Consider the following 22,441-nt stretch of genomic DNA (forward strand, 5'->3'; position numbering starts at 1 on the left):
TGCTTTATTATTTTTATCACCTCTTCTCTTGCTAACTTACGTCCATTATCCCTTTCTTAACCTTCTTCAACCTAATAACCAAACTTTGCTCCAATATAATATATCAAAGAATTAACACAATTTCTCTTCTGTACAAATAATTCATAATTACAATTCAACATCAATCCTCAACTGCGAAACATTCCTTTCATTCTTCCACTTATTCAACAAAGATCAAAAAGAATAAAAATTAAAAAGAAAAAAGAAGAAAAAACTACGCTTAAGTCTAACCTCATCTAATACCTTTCCTCACATCGTATCTTTATTTTACGAAATGCCTGAATCCAGCATCGCGTTAGAGAACTCAACGACACGGTTGAATTCTGCAATTTTCCTTTTTCCACGTGTCCTGAATCGTAGTGGAACGAAGTTATCGCGAGGTGGCGTGGCAGAATAGCGCGATCAACGTCAATCAAAGATGGCCAGAAAGGGGATTTCCTACAATTTTCGAGGGAACCGCGCCAGGAATTCGAGAATTGCTCGGCCACCGATTGCGGTTTCGAAAATGGCGTCGAGTGCCTCCCATTGAGCGTTGAGACTTCATTCAAACCATGATTAATTGCCTTAACTTTGATCACCCGGATTAAAGGGGATAAACGGCGGCCATTTTTTTGAGAAATTAATTTTCAGAAAAATCATATATAATATGGATTAACATTACACGCAATCTTTTCTTTTTTCAATACGTAACGAAAGGAGAAATTTTGCCCATTAATTAAAATTAATTTTGGAGAATTAACTATAAATCCTTTTCGCGGCATTGCTCATTTTTCATTGACCGCGAACAATCGAAATAATTGGATGTAACACAATCGAGGGTGGAAAACTCGATGACCCAATTTCACGGAAAAAATTTAAATATTACTCGATCGGGCAAGAACGTATTTCAAGACCGAGTTTTCAATGAGAAGAGAAACCGTTCCATTCGAGAGCCCCCTAGTTAGAGGCAGAACTTAATGAGTTTTATCTCAGCCCAAGCTTATTCAGAGAAATTTCCCCTTTGTTGGAACACCGTATAATAATCATTTCTTCGACTCTACAATTCGACAAACGTGTATTTTCAATATTATTAATCGATATCTTATTACACGTTTCACCATAATCGATTTATACTACTAGCTTAACCAACGATTAATTTTACACCACTTATCCATCAAATTACGAATCATGTATTATTGGACTGATCAATTACGATAAATTCATCTATCGTGCACGCATTACCGGCCAAAGTGATCGACTTGTACCACTTATGCACGATCAACGCTCGATTCGTTCCACTCGTTCGCCCATTATTAATTCGTATTACTCGCGTGCCCGACTCAAACTGTCTTACGCTACTTACAATTCAATATATACACACGCGTTACTTCTCCAACGAATTGGTTACTTAAAATTCACTCACTGCCTGCATCTTCACGTGTCTTCTACAGGGTTGATTCCCACAAGTCATCGTTCCTTCTTCTGTCCCTTCAAACCTTTGTTTTCTCACTTTTATCGTGCAAACACCCGATAGAAACCCGTTTCTTATTTTTGCACGAACGAATTCAGCAGATTCGTTCCTTGATCACGTGCATCACCGACAAGTGGCGTTCTGTCTAATTACCATTAGAGGCTGCGTTCTTAAAAGAAACCTTGTTGTTAAGAGAGGAACAATGGTTGCTCGCGTCTGGCACAGGGTAATAATAAGAGAAGATAACGTTGTGTAGCTTCATCCCTTGTGTCTTCTTAGATAAACTTTGCCCCTCGAACCGAAACGAAGGGGAACATCTTGAGCGATTCATTAGCAATGCCGCCAGGTCTCCTTTCATTTCTGGAAGGAGAGATATTTCTTTCGAAGAATGTTGAGCAGGGATGTAGGGGAGTTGAGGGGTTGTTTATGCACTATATTAATTGTGTCCGAGTTATAGTCGATTTAGAGGAAAGTTATACTGCTCGCCTGCTCATTGCTCAGGCTGTACCACTTGTCAAAGTTATATCACTTATTATATTAATTATATTATTGAGTTTCAGTTCAACTTAAATTTAATTTTCAAGGTATGAATGTATTATTCGTCTTACTTTATGACTGATTCGTACTACTTGCTAGGTAAAATTGTCGATAATATATCATTTAATGTTTATTAACTGTATTTATTATCGGTTTGATTTAAGAAAATTGTACTCCTTGCAAAATTATTGATAATATGTCATTAGCAAGTTTAACTTTATTTGTACTATTCGTGTGAGTAAATCGTGTACTATTATTTCAATGGTTGTACTACTTTTCTGAATCACAGGCTGATTAATGGTCGACTTGAACTCCACGAATTTTAAGAATTCTTTTTGTATCACGTTATCTGCATCGTGTAAATTAATATTAGAATTAATTTGTAATTTTCAAATAGTCTTCAAATGTTATTTTCAAAATTAAACAATTTATCGAGGATTCACATATGCATTTTCAATTTTTCGAATTTCCTTATACATAATTCCACGAGATAATTTCTTCGTGGGTGAAGATCTCATTCAGAATGTAGAAAGGTCGGGAGAAAAGAGGAAAAAATGATTTTTTTTCCAATTTTTTTATCTCTCAAAAAAAAAACAGGATCGAATTAAACGAAGTAAATGCAATATCAGAGGAATAATATGGGAGGATCTCTCATTATTTCCGGATATAATTTTTACCAGGTGTTGATTGCAATGTACGTTCATTTCTGGTAGAGAATTAAATACGAATTCGTTTCCTCTTCGAACGAGTCCCTACGTTAGTCGCATTACTTTTTTATTCCTTTCTTTCTTGCAAACACGAACAAAGAATTATCGTTCGTTAATTTCCATGTATTTTTATTAAAAAAAATATATACACATGAGAGAATGATTTTTTTCGATATTATAATATTGAATAATTATTTGAAAAAATTTTTAACAATATTAAAAACACGAATAAATTTTTAAAAAATACGGATATTGATATTCTTTTTTTTTTTTACGATATATATATTCTAGTTATATTCAGAATAATTCGAGCATACTTAAAAAATGGCGAACGATGGGTCGTTGAGAATTCAGAATTCGTAACAAATCATTGATCGAGAGATAGCATGGCTGGTATATAGATTCAACAAATATGGAAATTCTCGCGATAAATGTGTGAGAATTCTAGATTTTTCCCAATCGTGACGGAATTTTATAAAAAAGGAAAAGAAAAATTTAAAAAAAAAATGGAGGATACAAGAAAAGATAATTTCACGATCACGATGGTGATTCTTCCAGATGGCCAGATAAAGCACGCGTGATGCCACGTGGGACGAGTTTCTGATCGAAGATTGATTATAATAAGAACCTATTCAAATTTCGAGCGTTCTATTTATCGATCGATGGTAACGAAATATTATTTATTTATAAAAGGATTTAATTCCTTTCCTAAAATAAATTTAAATTAATCATCGTCCTTTAGAAAGAAATTTGAAATCCGCGAATCAAAATTGTGAAGTTGCATTACGTTAAATTATAAAATACGAGCATTTGTTTTTGTCGTACAGCCAACTGAGCCTGTCTGTCACTCGGCGAATTGCCTATATACAGGCGCTTTTGCTTGAAAAAAAAAATTGCTCGTAAGTTGAAAAGTGATCGATATTTTTGCATATTAAGGTTTATTTTTATACTTTTGCGTTTAGAATATATCTTTCTTAAGGATATATAAATGTTATGCAATATACATCGTCGTTTAATCTAAATATCTTAAAATGTTTATTGTAAAAATAGTTTTTTAACGCTTTGCAATGCTGCAATGCATAATTTTTGTGAGAAGAAATTGAGTTTCCTTTATTTTCGTATCTTGATCCAAAGAATGAAGAAGCTTTCTTTCTTAAATTTCACGATTTTCCGGTACAAAATATTCGATGTGAAAATTCGTAACGAAATAAATTTGCGCGATAGGTAAAACGAGAAATGACACGTGCAGATGGCATCGCCATGTACACACAATCGACCAGCCTTGACATTCTGATAAAGCTTCCTCTTCATTTAACCTCTCGCCTCTTTCCTTTTTTTAGGGTGTTCGATATCGATTGATACTAACGTTGAATATTTAAAAATAACGAATTTAAGCAATAAAATCGATATGTCATAAAATATCATCCTTCATATTAGCTACTTTTCATTTTGACTGTTTAACAAAAATTATTATCGATATCGCTCACGTTCATGTCAGCACGATATCTATAATAAATATCTATATAGCTTTTTCCTGTTCACTGATTAACAATATACAATAAATTTTTTAAATTCCCATTACGTTTTATTCAGTTTATAATTTTTTAAATTTATTCTAGTTTAAAATTAAACTTTCCTTTTACAAGTAATAAAAATATATTTAACAATAATACAATTTTCAGTATCTCTGAAACGAAGAAAAGCAATTAAAACAACCTTTAAGCTCTTATTACCAAAAAACTTCTCACAAAATACGTTCAAAATATACCAAAAAATATAATAACATTGCTTCGCACGAAGTATACCAAATACCATATACATACTTTCCAGTATCTGTTCAAGCACAAAATATATACGAAATGCCTATCTCAGCGCCATACCGTGTACGCGTATCGAAACTATCTCCAAAACGGGGAAAGATAATTAAGACGTTGAAAGTTATTAGGCCACGGTGGTATATACGAGAGGCATAACAGGTTACGATCGGTATTTGAAATCTTGTTTATCCAGTATATCATGGCGGCACTTAACGTCACGGTCAACAACGTCGCAACGGTAAACGTCGCTTAGATACGTCTATTAAATAGGAAGTTGCTCCGATGCCCCGTTGTAAATTGGATCGTTGCTCATTAAACCGGCCAAAGTGTTCCGCAAGATCGTGGCCGCCTCTCTCTCTCTCTCTCTCTCTCTCTCTCTCTCTCTCTCTCTCTCTGTCTGTGAAATATGTTGCGCGTGCAACGTGCGCAATGGGAGATGGTTTACTTTTGGGTAAACACGTAAAGCGGGTTCCCCAACCGATCTTTTTACGTTGCGTAAAACCTCGAAAAACGAAGTTGCGAAGTTAGAGTGGAATAACCTTGCGGTTCATCAATTTATGTCCACCGCGTTACAATTGGGGAGATTGATCCTGTGAAGTTCTCCAAAGGATATTCTTTGAATAATTTTTTTCGATTATAGAGGAGGTACAGGAATTTTTGATTTAGTTTTAATTTTTATCGTGGTATGATATGTATGATGTTTGAAATGTTTTTAAATTTTCGAAGAAATGGCGGTTTGAATAATTTTTTTTTATCGAAATATCAATTTATTAAAATAAGCAAAGTTTGAGATCTTTCGAATATTTTTATTTAATTTTAATTTATGTAGTGAGCATATCTTTTTAAATTTTTAAAGAAAGAATGTTTTGAATAATTTTTTTAAATCTTCGAAGAAGTGATATTTTTTTGAATGCGAATTTTTCGATTATAGACTGAAGTTTGATTGAAAGTTTAATTTTAATTTTTATCGTCTTTTGAAAGTTTTTAAATTTACGAAGGAATGATATATCGAATAATTTTTTTCCGCGAGTAATTTTTGAATTGCAAATGAAGTTTGATCGTAACTTCGAATTTAATTTATATGGAGGAAATATTGTTTCTGAAAATTTTTTAAAATTTTCGAGTAAGTGATATTTCGAATAATTTTTCAATCGTAAATGGAATTTGATTGTAAATTCAAATTCAATTTATCGAAGAAATATTGTTTTTGCAAATTTTTTTAAATCTTCGAATAGATGATATTTCGAAATAATTTTTCAATTACAAAATGGAACTCGATTATCAATTTAAATTTAATTTAAATTATCTTAAAATTATTGTTGATTTTTTGAACTTTTTTTAAACCTATCCTAATTTTAGAGATAAAATCAATATATATATGTATTAATTTTGAACATTATACTCGTAGTTTAATAAAATGCACGAATAAAATGTAAGAAAATTTCGAAACTTTTAAAATTCTAATTTATTTTTATTAAAAGAAGAGCATTAAACATCTAATTTTTCCTTATTCCTGTAATAAATCAATATATATTTCCATCCAAGCGATACAATAATTCTAATAAAAGAAAAAGTCATTATGAACATAAAATATTATTTATATAAAATGAAAGATGATCGAACTGCATTGTTCACAATTTATAATCCTTTCCACTGTTTTCTATAAATCGAAAGTGAACGATTTATAGAAAAAGTTTACTTACTAACAAAACTAAGATACAAATATTCTGATTCCCTTCATGGCGAGTATGATTTTACTTTAGATGTAAAGTGGGTAATATTATTCACGAGGAAGTTGAATTATGATAATTCCCAATAAACCATTCATATTCATGTGGTTTAACTCCTCGAGAAAAGAAATTGAAGATCCTTTTAACGGAGGAGGAATAACGAAACAAAATACAGATTCGTATTATCTCTCTTGCTTTTCCAAACTGTCTTCGTTTCGAAAACATTGAAAAATTTGTTTATTTATTTATTTTTCGTTGCATCTTTTCCATGCATTTCATCCGTTTATATATATATATATATATATAGAATGTAATTAGAAATTGATCTTTAAGGAACACAGTGTATATAAACACAAAATTAAGAAAGAAAAATTATAGAAATCACGGGATAATTAAATGTGGATTGAATTTCAGGGACTATCTGCGAAATGCGGTTCTTCAGATGTTTCGATTCTGTAAGTAAGATTTTGTGAACAATTGAAAACTCACGGCACAAAAATGGATGTTTCGTATGATGCACAGAACCACAATCACTTTTTGTATGAATATGAATATATAATCTGTCCATTTATTGCGTGTGTGTGGATTTTGTTATTAAACGAGTATTTTTTCATATCTATGTCTAATATAAAAATTAAATCAGATAATCAGATAAAATAGAATAATAATGAAAAAATGTTATTGATTGATTAAATTATTCGATATATTTATACATTGCAATTTCGATACAGCGGAAAAACTTGATTATGATTGATCTGTTCTACTTCTCCGTTATTCGTTATTCTATCGACAATGATTGTTTCGTGTTATTTCTCTGTCAAATTCCTGTCACATATTATCTTATCTTAGTTCTATGATCAAAGATTGACTTTGTAATATAATAATAATTATATTAGAATTAATCAATTCCACTTGTCCAACTAAATTTAATTTATTTCACTTGTCGTTCTTATAGCTATTGGTCTATTCTACTTATTTCTTAATTTATAGTGTATATCTCCCATTTTGAATATCAGTGGTCGATTTGTACTCGTCTGATCCAACCACATCTTATTTCACTTGTCCATTCTAATTCATTTTTCGCCCATTATTAATCTATACTACTTGTCTGACCGTGCAATCGAATCGATGCATTACTTGCTCGACAATGACCGTTCTCCACCACTTTTCCAAATGGATAATTTACACTATTTATCAAACGCAATTGTTCAATTTGTCCAATCATATCTTGAATAATCTACCCTATTTTTCTACCCCATTATCATTAATATACTTTTCTACCAAATAGACGAATCTAACTCGTTGTCACTATGACTGACTTACTCCACTTCTTCGTCGATTAATATTAATCTACGCTACTTAAATCTAATAAACAGACAAATCTCACTCCTCAGTCGTTGTCATCACGACTAATTTACTCCACTTTTCTAATAAATAGACTAACTCTAACTCGTTCCACTCCACTTCTCTCCCCATTATTATTAATCTATACTACTTTTCAAATGAATAGACACATCTAACTCGCTTCACTATGATTGATCTACTTCCCTGCCTTTAATAAATATACGAAATCTGGCTTTTCGTCCTCATTATGACTGATCTGTTCTACTTATTCGTGACTACACTTGTCTTCGAGTCAAGGAAGAATCGTGCAAGCAGCGATTCCGCGATACAAACGCTTGATCACAGAGAGAAGTTGAAACCCAGCTTATCGCTGCTCGTCAAGGCTCTGGCCTAAGCTGATATCCATTTAATTAGGAGGCGCCTAGCACGCGGATAGAATGTCATTATCGTTTCAACCGTTGTTGCACGCAGCTTCCTCTCAGCTTTACTTACAGAAATTCAGCGGATCGGGGGACAATCGAACTCGTGGAACTCGCCGATAAGCCTTCGTGGAAACAGGATTTACACCTTTGCGAATCTTCGATATCGCGGAAGAAGATCAGTGGTCTATTCGAACGGCATACGAAGGAACGAATGAAGTTTATACACGATATCATAGACGAAAGTTTCTGAAGAGTGATATCTCGAATTTTCTTTTCTCTTTCTAGTTATTTTGGAAATTTCGCAAGAAATTCGAAATTTTCCTCCGTTTCTTATTCTAAGAGCTTTCTGATATTTGGAATTTTCGATATTAATTGTGAAATTGATATTTGTGATATTTTTTTTTCATATCGTATTTAGTGGAATTTTGGGTGGATTTAAATGGATTCGTTATATATATCAATGATATTACGAATAGAGAAATGAAAGGAGATCACGGTACAGTTATTCCTGTTTTCGATACACCTTGGAAAATCTGCAACGAGGCACGCGAATATGGAAAGAGGGCTGGTTACACGTCGGTAATTTTGGAGAAAGCCGGATCGTAAATCCTGAAATCCATTACTCTCCAGAGATGCGTCCAAGTCTGGTTCCTCGTGTACGTTACATTAGTAGTTATTGTGGGACTGGAAGAGATTCCACGAATCTTCAAATCTTTTATATTCTGGTTAACCCAGACATGCCTATTGCCATTCTCAAAAAGAGATGGATTTCGAGTATGTGTAATTTTATTTTCGAAGTAGTTTGTGAACTACTTTAATTCCGTTCCATTGAAAAGTTCGAGAGAATCTTAAAATTTCGAGTGGTTGTCCATTTCAATTTTAATGGGACAGAATTTTCCGATTAAAATCTCTTGCACGTAAAATCTTAATAGGAATATTTAATTTACGAACTTTTAATATCGTAGATTACGTAATTATTACGCCTCGTTTCTTAAAATTCGATTTATTCTACCGATTCGATTAGCGATTGATCTCTACTACTTATTCGATTACACTCGATTTACTTCTCTATTACTACTTGTCCGACGAATGATTCACTTGTATTACTACGTCCAGTTTCGTTCTTGCTTGGCCTATACTACTTGTCCGCCAAAGCTTCGATTAAGTCACCAATTAGTAGAACGCATCCCATAAAATAACATCCCAGCAAACAATTTAAACAATTTTACATCCCAACAATTTCGGGGAAATTAATGGAGCACAGGCGAGGCCATTAAAAGGCAGTGAAGATGCAATTAGACGGTCAAGCACGAAGTAATCGTTGGCTGACGAGAAACGCTCCTATTCTACTTACACTGCACTTAACTCGTTGACCGAGTGAGTCAGCTTTCAAACACGCCGCCTCGCATCGTTCGATAACGATTCTCACTCGGGTTTACGACACGTGTCCGAATGTCTGTCAAATGCCCGATTTTTATTCGATTTATTTTTCTCCTCAAACTTTCTTTCCTTAATTAAAAATATAATCAAACGAAATATTATAAATGGATGAACTTTTGCTTCTATTTTTTTTTATATAAATATTATTCATATTTGACTCGACTTTGCCGTTAATTTTATAAATATTTATATTTCATACGAAATAATTGCAAAATGGGAATTGTACAGAATTTTAAGATTGTGGGAGAAGAAAACAAAATTGGAAGAATTTTGTTCGATCGGTAAAAAAAAATTATCGATCGAGCAAATTAAAAATAATCAAAGAATATTAATGTTATGTGTTGAGTCAAGCTCAGAAGTTTTCACCGGTGGTTATTTAAATCCGTAAAAGGAGGATGAAACTTTTCAGTTCCGATTTCCTGTGCACGAACAAAAGATTCCTCGGCTACAACTCGTTCGTCATCCGGTTTTTATATCTTACCGCCACGCGAGAAACACGAAACGCGAATTTATCGAGTTTAACGGGAATTTCGAGGGAAACATTTCTCCTCCTTGGGCATTCAAAGTTTTTTCACATTGACAGAACACATTGATGTCTGGTTTTATGCCCTTATCGAATCGAAATACGAATTATTTATCTGAATCCGCCACACAGATCTCTTATTCAACAAATAATGGATCCTTTAGCGAGTAAAAGCGGTTGAAAAAAAGAATCTTCCAATCAAAATGAATCTTTGTACAATTTTTGTTTATCGAAATGTAAAATATACTTTTAAAATAAGTTTGCGATTGCATAAAAAAACACGATCTCGAATTTATATAGTATTTCAAACTCCATCATTACAGACACTCTATAAATACGATCAAAGTTACCCCAGAAACATCCATAAGTATCTCCATACTTTCTCTATAATTATAACCATTTCCTATATCCTACAAAAAAAAGAACAGATTCTTTTGGTATTACTCTTTTTCCTATAAAAAAAAAAAAAAAAATCTTGATACGAAACATCAGATCCGATCATCGTCGAGCATTTTTCCAAATCATTCGCGAGTGGGAGAGGGTAAAATAACGCGTATAAATCAGCGGAAGGGATGGTCCGAGGACTCACTTCCATCTTCCCTCCCCCCCTCTCCCTCCTCTATCAAGCCCTGTTTCCATAGTAGCGGAAACTTTATTATACCGTAGTAATAACGTAGCGAGGCGAGCACGCCTATCCGACCGATACAAAACTGCGATACCGACCGAGGGGGCGGCACTCTAAATCAAGGGATGAATATCAACGCAGCGGGACTGTGGAAGCTGTTCCGTTATTTCGTGCCTTTCCTCGAATCCTGTCCACGGCACCCGCTGTGACCCACATCCGTCGATTTTCGTCTGGTTTCGACAGGGGTGGGGGAAGGAGTTTGAAATTTATACGAAGTGGGAGAAGCGTGGGGATTAGATTTAATATTTTTTTTTGTTTTAGAAATATATTTTGTGAGATTTGAATTATTATCATATATTTCGAAATGAGGAATGGAAATTTTCTCTTTCTTTGGAATATTATTTAGGGTGGATGCACGATGACTGTTATATCTGAAATGTGGCGGGTAATTGGTTTACTCCACTTGTCGGTTGTAACTGGATTATGAGGGATTGTTTTGTTCTACCTGCCTCGTCATAATTGTCTTATTCTACTTCGAGACGATTGTTTTTTATATTGGTTCTTACTCGATTTTGATTGTACAATTTCAATTTGTCGTCGCCACTAATCCGGTTTTATTCCACTTCTTCTTCGTCAGATATTAATTACATTGTTTGATGATATTTCTACTATAGTTCTACTTGATTGATCGGTATCTATAGGTTGACCTATATTACTAGTACCACCAATTCCAGAATTGTCTAATCACATCTTGTCTTGCTCCATTTGTTGTTTCGCCGATGGCTGATCTGATCTACTTCTCTGCCTATTATCTAACGCGCTGCTTCTACTTGCCTGATTATTGCTCACCTATTCTACTTGATTAATCAACGGTTGATATATATGTCACACTCGCATCTGTCTTGTTTTATATTCGTTCTCACCGTGGCTGATCTATTCTACTTGTCCGCCCATTACTAGCCTATTCTACGTTTAACTACAGTTGTGAATCACTCTTACTAATCACGATTATTTTATCCTACTTTTTGAGCAATAATAGACGCTAATTTGCCTGATTGGCTCAATATATTTTTGTTATTATTATTGTTATTATTATTTCTTCGAATAATTTCAATTATTTTCAATTCGTTTTATCGATGGGCGGAATTCTATTTTCTACAATACGGCATATCAACCAACGAATCGAATAAAGTTAGGTATCGTGTCTGATCTCTCATCACATTGTACTCTTGCGACCTTTCTCGATAAACGATGCTCCAGAGGGTTGATAATCATCAATATCGACGTGGACCACCTCCGACGACGTGGTAATTTCCGCAGTGGAATTCGTTCTGCCTTGCTCCGCCATTGCACGATCGTGTATCCGTTACGTTAGGGTCTTGCAATTTTAACGAACCTGTTAACCATCGGCTAATGAGTCGCGTAATTCGACGAATAGCTTTCGAACATTGATATTACTTACTTCGAGTTTTATTTTAAATTTCGTATCGCTGCAATTTGAATTTTTCTAAATAAATTCTTCCAAAAATAAATTTTCAAATTTCGTGCACTTTTAGAATATTAATATATAAGAGAAAGATTTGTATCCTTTGTGTTCGATCTGTAAATAAATAAATAAATAAATAATGGTGAAGTGTTTTTAAAAAAGGTGTTTTCGTAAACTTTTTAAAATTGCAAATTTGTGTATCTCCGTAACAAAGTTGCAAATATTAAAATTTTATTTTCCTCTTCGAGAAATCTCGATAAAGCAAATAATCGTTGGAACTATTTCTTTAGATATTTTCTTATTGTCAACCGAGTTCTCTTACGCGCAGCTTCATATTTCTCTGTGTATAAATCTAAAAATATCATTTTTCCGCATATTTCTATGTATCCCTTTATTTCCCCGTGTAGGGGATCCGCGAATATAGAAAATAAATTCCACGCGTTTTATCTCTCATCCGTGAAAAACACGCGTTTGTTTCACGTGTAGAATAATTGTGATGCAAATTATGGGACGATTCATCTTTTTTCTAAGTAAATTAAGGGCATAGCAACATATAAGATCGATTAATTTATAACTTAAGTGTCAAAGAATTCCTAACAAAAATCATTAAACGGAAAAAAAGTGAATATATTAATAATTATGGACTTATCCTATGATTCACTCTATTTAGGTTAAGTGTTAACTCACTGGATAATGCCACGCTACAGTTATCTGCAATTATAAATTATCGAAGTCACTTTATTCTCTTATTCCATTCTTATTCCAATTCTCTCGTTTCGTTCGACTTTAATAATTGATCTTTGCTTAACGTTCCTTACTCCATTCTTCTCTAATTATAAATACAAATTTATTCTTACTTCTTCCTTAAATTTCCCTCCCCTCCAAACTGTCGCTCCCTCGAAAACAAACTTCGATAATCCTTAATTATCTCGTCGAGTTGACGCCACTGTCGGCATCGAAACGTTCGTACCGACAGAGCGATACCGGACGCGATAAGGTTGAATAAGGAGGCACAAGGCTTTGCGCGTCGAGTGGCTTTCGAGTGCAGCACACAGTCATCGAGGATATCGATGACAGCGCGATGGAGTGGCGCGCGTTAATTTGAAAAAGTATGGATCGGCTAAAAAGTTTCTCAGAATCGATGATGCATTTTTTTCGATAATTTTATCTTATAATATTCCAATATTGAAATTTGAATGTGATAATACGAGAGATGTACATCAGTCAAATCAAATTTTCAACTTCGAGTATCCACGATTTCTCTTTTAGAATGAATAGTGAATTCTTGTGACTTGATGTTTATTGAAAATTGCAAACGTATCGAGGAATAGATAATATGATAATTTTCGTAGCTCTTGGGAGCATTGGACAATCGCTGTTGATTTTGAATTTTTTTTTTAAACAAAAAGCAAGAAGAATTTAAATTTATGTACAAAAGCTCGAGAAAACGATCGAATCATATTCCCTTTTTCTCTGTTTTTTGAAGAAATGAAGGATCGTTATTAGGAATAAATATTTCTAGGAAAAAAATCGAGGACAGGATTTCTCCGTTTTTTTTTATCAAGGATTGGTTTCGCGGGGCGCAGGTGAATCGAGGAACAAAGCTTGAACACACAAAAGCTTGCGTTATCGATCCTCTTGTTAACCCTGTTTCTATTAAAAATGAGATATTTATACGGGATTGTCTTCGACGCGATTTTATTCGAGCTCTATCTTCGTACATCGTAAATACTGTGGACGTGTTCCACGCGAGGCGAGAGGGGAAAGATTGGAATCGATGCTTCTTTAGAAAGAGTAATCTCTCCTTTTTGTTTTCCCGTTTCTTTGGAAATTGCCTCAATCGTCCTTCCTCACGTAACGTTGAATTTTCTTTCATTGGATAAATACCGCTGTTAAATTATAACACTGTTAAAACTGTTTAAAATAATGTTTAAGTTTAATAGAACGTAGTTTAAAGAAAATCTTATCTTTTTTATTGATTTTTATTATAAATATATATAAGAGAAACTGCTATATATTGAATTTATTTAAAATATTTTTTATATAAATAAAAATAATCTTCTTAAATTATTAGAAATATTATTCTCTAAGCTAATTATTAATTTATAATTTTGTTCATCTAGTTATAATACTGAATAATAATTTTTTAAAAACAAGTAAATGGAAGAAAGTGAATTTTAAAATTAAAATATTTAAATTAAAGAATTTGCATTTACTTGAAAAAAAAACATACAAGATCGATTGGACCAATTTGGATTGATTGTAAATAAAGAATCGGGCGATGACAACCGCGTTTCCCCGTTTTAATTACCCCGCCAATCGCGGATTAAGCATGGCGCATTCGTTGTCGAAACTTGCTCTCGTTTGCCTTCTGTTACGTCCCAAACCTTGTAAGCTAAAGTTTTAATGAACGACGCTGTGCGACTCGGTACTCCCTACAGTCTTCCATTCTTTCAACAATGGTCTTTTTATTCCTATATCGATTTCAGTTAAACGGCCGAATTTCAATGATAATTAATCGGTGGTCTGTGTTTAACCATTAATTTTCGTACAAAACGAAGCGCGATTTATTTCCATAGAAAATAAATAACGCGGAATTGCTGCGAAAATAATTACGATTATCGATTTGTTTAATAGTCAGTAATGCATTTTGAGGTTACTTTTACACTCGATGTGTACTTTAAAATATCGTGGTTTAATTATATTATAGGTTAGGTTATAAATTTAAGTTAAGTGTAACCTATTTATTTGCGGTATACATATATTTCAAAATATTGTGTTTTAGATTAGATTATAAATAATGATAGTAGGTAGCTAATTAAATCTTGTCCTAAATCTAATTTAATATTATGTATTTTCTAATTAAAATATTATTATTCGGTACTACGGTAGTCAAAAGATCCGCTAGAGATCCTTGAAATTATATATAGTATTGTGTAAACGGACCTATATTATTACAATAATGAACTACTCACATTCTACATATTCATAAATTATATATATATTTCAAAAGATATCAATAAAAAAAATTGGAAGGACAAAAAAAATGCAATTTCCAAATGATAGATCCACAAATATACAAAACTAATAACAAAAAAAAATATTAAATCCCAATATTACTATCTCCAAGAAAACTACTAACAACCAAAACGAGAAAAAGATACAATTTCTATTTCCTAGACGATAGATCCAGAAAAACAGACAGCAAATCCAATCACAAAGAAAAATATCGAATCCTGCACTATTCTTTATATCCCAAGAAAAGTATCAACAAATCAAAACCAAAAAAAAATCGAAAAAAAACGAGTTCCTATTTCCGGATAACAAATCCACAAAAAGAAACATACATACACACACAACAAACGCAATCACACAGAAAAATATCAAAACCTAATCATAACATAAAATTTAAAAAAGAACAGAAAAACATGCAATTCTTATTTCCAGATGACAGATCCACGCAACAAACAAACGTAAAAGATAATCGCAAAGAATCAAAGAGAAAACGTCATATTCCTATCTTTTTCAAGAAAGGTATATCTTACAACGAAAATTTATATATATCTTAAAACGAAAAAAGACGCAACGAATTCCCATTTCCGATTGACGGAATCAAGTATCGCTCGGTCTTCACACTTCCTCCAGAAGGTGGTCGAAAACCTCCAATGACGAGTGTAGTCGAAGCTTTAACACATCGTTCGGGATCTTCTTCTCTCTCTTCTTTCTTCTTCTTTCTTCTACTCTCTCATGTGCCCTCCCTTCGTTTCTTTGGTATGCTTTTCTCGGAGAGACGATTGACGTATCGATTCCATGAGGGAACCAAGGGTGGTGCAGTCTGGCCTTCGCCGTCGTGTCTGCGTGGTCCAAAAGTTATGTGGCATCGTCGACTGGAGAGAAGAAGAGCTTCTTTTCGTTTGGTTTGCCGTTTCCCTCCGATCAGTCAATCGATGCGTTTTCCACCGTCTCGACCCACGTGATTTAACCTAGAAATACGAGTGTGTGCATTATGGCTCGTGTTAATATTTGGACATTGCAGTGCTTTCGTGATAGTGTGATATCGAATATCGATTTTTTTCTTTTTCAATGGTGGTGAAATGGATGATACATGTTATAAAATCAATGATTTTATTTATTTGATAGGTTAAATATATAGGAATAATCGAATCGAAAAGTTTCGAGTTTATTATTTTAATTTTAATTAAAATGATATTCTTGAGAATAATTGAGATATATATTTAACGACGTTAACATGTAATTTTAAATTTTAAATTGAATTAGAAAATACTTTGATCTCCCTCTTGATTTAACACATTGACAAGTTAAAGAAATAAAATTTTTCAAATTTTCGTACATTTGTACATTTATTTTGATGTGAATAATCTTTTCCATAAATATTAATGCATAACTTCATTTTATGTATGAAATCTTCCAAATCTTCCAAATCTTTCAAATGGGAGAGAGTTCACCGATGCGAAAACTTTAAAGGAATTTTGACGACCTTTGACCGTTTGATTGATTTTTTTTTTACTCTTCTCATCTCGTATCAATTGTTTTAAAAGAAAAATCTAAAAGGCAATTTGCTCGTTTGTCATCGTTTATACTTGGTCGATTGTGGTCTCAGAAACGTCGATGATCACTCGTGACTGTAGAAAACTCTAGAGGGCAAAGATAGAATTCGTTTGAGAAATGGAATTCTGTGGGCATGAGGGGGATGTTGATCCAGTGACAAGACACGTGACTGAATTTGAAAGAATAGTGGCGTGGTTCGATGATTCTCTTCTAAGTTCTTTTAAAACTACAAAGCAAGTGTTTCTTGACCTGTGACTTATATTTGGATCAGTTGAATCTCGACGGTTATTTTTTGTGAAAGAAAAAGAAAAAGAAATAAAAAAAGTGGATCGATATCGGTGAAGTTCACGCGAGTTTTAAATAAGAATGTCAAAAATATTCTCCAAAGGGATTCTTTTCGAGTGGGTATGAAGGAATTGTTTTGCTGCGAGTCGATGAACGGATTAATTTGGAAAAAGTTTGGCAATAATATGAAAACTTGTGGAAAATTGTGAAATGTAAATATTGATTCGAGGAGAATCTTTGAGAATTGTACAAAGAAATTCTGACTTTTTTCTAAAAAAAATAATGTAAAAAAACAAATACAATAATTCGACTCAGAAACGAAATTAATTTCATCTTAAGACAGTTCTTAATTCTTTAATTCATCATTTTCAAATATAGAAGAATAATTTAAAAAAAAAGAATATTTTTGTTTTGAAAAAATCGATACTTAATTTTTAAAAAAATATTAAATTTCTTACAATTTATTACGAAATACCATTTTTCATGCAATTAAAATTCAATTAATTCAATTATCAAAACCTAAATAATTATCTTTGGCACGTTCTAATCTATGGAAAGATAATTCAAATTCTACACGTTCCATCACAAGTGAACACGTTAAACCGATTACGGATTTTCATCGACGAAGCATCGTCGCAAATGCTAAGGAACATCAAGCGAAATTTAATACAAGCGTTTACAGGTGCTCCATTTGCTGATACTATCCTCATATTCCCTCTAAAATCGTTGAACGAGCACTGTCGAGATTTAGGAGGATTTTCTATTCTATTCCTTTCTAGCTTTATCCTAAATATCCTTAATATATTCCAGATTAGACGAAAAATATTGAACTGGTATGAAAGTTATTAAGCCAGTTTTTAAAGCCAAGATAAACAATTTCCTGTTTTTTAAATGAAAATTCTGGTTGCTCCTTGGAAATTAGAGAAATTACTCCTATAGACAGAGAACAATTCAAGTCATCAAGTACATAGAACTTTGAAATTGCAATGAAATTCAATTGTGAGCGTAAGCTGTTTGAGTTATCAAATGGATAACAAATAGTTCAAAGAAGCAATTTAAATATATAACAATTTTGGAATTACAATTCAAAGGATGTAAGCTGCTTATTAAATGGTTAAAAAATATTAGAAAAAAGCAGGCAATACAAATCATTAAATGAATTGAGATTATAAGCAATCAAATTCAAGTCACCAATATAATTCAAAGTAACTTTAAAATAGAAAATTTGTATTATGTAATCTAAATAAAATTTAAATTTATATTTTGCAATATTAAAAATCACAAAATATATCAAAATAATAATTAACAAAACCAAATTATCTTATAAAAAAATTATTCCAACGTGCAATTACAATGAGAATAATCAAACAATTAAAATAATCGAAATTCCAAGATGGAATCTTGAGAATTTGGAGACATGATTAATGCATGAATCATCATTGTGTTCGATGCACAATGAATTCGAATTAGGAACCCTCTTCACGACACGACAATGTTCGCCACCAGGCGACCAAACGTCGACCTAAGAGTCCCACGGGAATTATTCGCGTCGAAGACTCAACCTCCTGACATTAATGCGAGGACAGGACGATCTGGCCAGTGACAGGATCACGAGTGGCCTTTCTGTGCAAATAATAATAGTGCTTGATCCATGCTTTCGTATCTGAAGATGTTCGATGTTCGAAGATGATCCTTGGTTTTTGGGATAGATAAGTGTTGGAATCACGGAGTCGTCGAAGGAGATTGGTGGTCATCGAGCGAAAGCTCTATCGCTCTTGCAGGTTCGTTTCTTCAAATATTATTTGCAAAATAAAGAAAAATGGTTAAATGTTTGACACTGAAATATTTAATTAGTATTATATAATGCCATAACGATTTGGAAGATATATATAATTATGTATATTTATGTTCTCAGTTTTCCTCTTTATTTTGTACTAATTCATTTTATATTAATTTATTATATTCATATTAAATTCATGAAGATTTGTTAGTTATTAGATTAGTTTATAAATATCAGATGAAATTTTTTTTCTTATAAACAAGAAAAATTATGTTTATGAAGGTTAGGTGATCATAAAAATGTTTAAAAAAATAATTTTTCATTTATCAAAATAACAATTCCAAACAAATAATGATTATAAAAAGAAAATAGTCCAACTATTCTAACGATAAATAAAATTATATAAAAAATAAAAATATCAAACTATAAAATACTTGTTCAATATAGGAAGTTTTGTATCAAATGTATCTACATAAAAATATAAATAAAGTAAAGTGAAATATATATATATGTCTGTGTATATATATATAAAATAATAATAAAATATATATATAAATATATATAAAATATATATATAAAATATATATATAAAATATATATATATATAAAATAAAATAAGCAATAAAATATTTTTTCATTTTACCATAGAAACAATTTCAAGCAAATATTAGATTCCAAAAATAACTACTCTATGACTCTTATATATTTCTAAATGATCAGCATATAGGGATATTAGAGATATTATTCTATAATACACTTCTCATGTATTAACATAAAAAATTTTTGTATCAAATGCATCTAGATGCATTCATAAAAGTATTTAACTAAGCAATTACATTAAAACAATTTCAACCAAATATTAATCATCAAAAAAATAATTAAACAATTCTATAACAAACTATATCCTTAAAATAAATATTATACAAAAAATAGATATTGCTATTCAAAATAGATTCTTGTAATACATATAATTTTGTAATCATTACATATTATATTAACTATATTCAAATACATTCAAAGAAACAACCAATAGAACACTTTTTTAATTATTATTAAAACAATTTCAACTAAACATTTAAAAAATTAAAAAATTAAAAAATGTACATAATCTAACCTCTTTAATTCTATAATACAAAAATATCTTTATAAAGAGATTTCAATTCATGATATATATATCTTTATCTTTCAATATACAATATACAAAGCCTTTACAAGTACAATTTACAAAGTCTTTGAAAACGCATTTCAAACGCATTGTAAAATTTGAGCTACGTACCTTCTTTGAAAATAGCTACCTTTTGGAATCACGAATCGAATCCTTTGATCTCCGCCAAAGAAACTTCTTTACCTCATAATCTATGAAAACCAGGTATCTTCAGAATATCAATAGTTCTCTTTCTTTCACTCGACACTTTAATAAAAAACTAAACTATGATAACTGAAATTTACGGTTGCCTTGCTTTGTCTCGACTTCATAACTGTCTTGAAGTATGCAACGTTTCGATAACAATCGATCGAGATCTAGTTCTATTGGGTTACATGCATATTTCACGTGATTCCGCTAGATGTGTAACTAGGAATTTGATCAATTTCGTGAGTGTTACGTTTCGGTAGAAGTGATTATAGGGACGACGACATGGTATTTGAGATTTGATTCAATGGGGTTCAAATAATTGTTGAACTTAACGCCCGGTATCGATCGTTGAAGCAGAAACACAGTTAATTAAGTAGAGAATACTCGAGACGCGAGAAAGATGATAATGTTGAATTCGATTGACTCGTGAAATATTCTAGATTGTGAATCCGAATGGAAAAAAATGTGTAACTTTGACAATTGTATAGTTCGACATTTCAAAATAAATTGAAATATTAATATTAAAATTTGGTAATTTATTTTTATTATTTATATATATATAATATTTTATTAATATATATTGGCAAATCATTTAATTAAATGTTTTTTTTTCTAAAATGAAAGAAACAAGAATAGATATGAACAAAAATTTTAATTTTTCGATCTCGGGTCACTAAATATAAATCAATGTATAAATAATTGTATTGGCAAAAGTTTGCCACTTGATCCGTGAACGTGCTCACACACGGCCATTTTGAAAATTTTTTCGTTTGCATTGCTATATGCCACGGCGTGAAATATCCGACACGTTCAATCGTTCTTCAAACATTTTCCATTTTATCGGTTCAACAGGTAGACCATAGTTATATCCATAGTTGCATTGCAAACGTTTCACTAAACCGACTAAATTAAAATCAGTGCCAAGTTATCGTATCTCTTTGATTTGAAAATATATTGCTCTTTTTTGCGCTGTATTTTGTGAATGATAGTTGATTCAAGAGAATTATATCGATCCAGTTAGGAAAAAAGAAATCATTAATTATATAAAACAAGTTTAATTTAAAAAATGAATGTTTGAAAAATAAATAGTAAAAATATAATTTATATAATTTTATAATATTTTTGTTTGTGTGAAAGAAAAATGTATATATTATAAAAGAATAATTGTTCTTTTATAAGAATTATATTTTAGATATGATTTTATTTAATAAAAATGAATAAGATAAGATAAACTGATTAGAAATATATTAAATGTTAAAAAAATTTTTTTAAATTCTGTTTTAATGTTACTGTTTTATGTTGAAATTATTCAATTCTTTTATGTTGATAGAAAAAGAGAAAAAAGAAGAAAAAGAATGGAAAGATTATTTCATTATAGATCAAGTAGCAATTCTTTAAAATCACTTTTGAATAAGATCTTTTGGATAGAATCTTTCTTTGAATAAAATTCTCTTTCTTTTCTTGAAATTAGGTTAGGTTAGCCTCTTTCAATCATTTTTGGATAAAATTCTCTATTGGATAGAATTTTCCTTTAGATGGTCCATATTTGAATCTTTTTTAAATTTTTTAAATAAAATTTCTATTGAAAATCCATATTTAAGTAGGATTTTTAGACAGGGATTTCTTTTGGACAAGTTGCTTTGTATAATAATGTTTTCATTTAAATAGAACCTATTCTAAATTTTTTATTTTGATTAGATTTAATTAAATAGATCTTCAACTTTTATTAAAGTTTATATAATATAATATATATTATATTTATTATACAAGTATAATTATTGAAAAAGATAGAATATCATTTTTATATTAATGTTAATCTTATCTAATAGTAAAAAAATAGAAATCTTATTTCATTTTTAATTCTATTAAAACAATTTTTACTTTAGATTTTGTAATAGACAATTAACAAAGTATATATATAATTCTTTTGTATAACACAAAAGTTTAATAATTTTAATATTAATATAAGCTTAATATAAGTGTAATAATCTTTTTCATAGAAAGATGCTTAGACATTATATAAAGAATTTTGTTTTTTTAAATAGAATTATATAAATAAAAAAAAATAATAAATAATTTAAAAAATGCATAAATAAATATGTAAATGATAATAATAATAAATAAATATGTAAATGAATTGGATATTAATAATTAATAATCATATGGCTTAGTATTGTTTCACATATCATTGTATTATTAAATTACAAACAATAAATTTTTATCAATAATTATTTTTATTTTAAATTTTATTTTAAATTCTCATTTTGAAAATTCTTTTTTATATTTCACAATTATAATCAAAATAGTGAGCAAACGTTAAATGATGTTGGATA

The 22,441-nt window shown here is 31.1% G+C and overlaps 1 protein-coding gene across 11 annotated transcripts in view; it reads left to right on the plus strand.

Annotated features, from left to right (window-relative positions):
* The window catches only part of LOC107994887 (uncharacterized), a 156,984-nt gene that overhangs the window by 39,676 nt on the left and 94,867 nt on the right, over window positions 1-22,441 (plus strand). For 2 of the 11 annotated variants that reach the window (XM_062079620.1, XM_062079615.1), the window contains one exon: window positions 6,695-6,735. The exons of the other annotated variants lie outside the window; for them this stretch is intronic. In XM_062079620.1, coding sequence (XP_061935604.1) covers window positions 6,709-6,735 — 27 coding nt within the window. In that variant the 5' untranslated portion in view covers window positions 6,695-6,708. The remainder of the gene's footprint in view (window positions 1-6,694; window positions 6,736-22,441) is intronic. 11 annotated transcript variants of the gene reach the window in all.

Source organism: Apis cerana, linkage group LG1, assembly GCF_029169275.1.
Source record: "Apis cerana isolate GH-2021 linkage group LG1, AcerK_1.0, whole genome shotgun sequence".
Lineage (NCBI taxonomy): Eukaryota > Metazoa > Arthropoda > Insecta > Hymenoptera > Apidae > Apis > Apis cerana.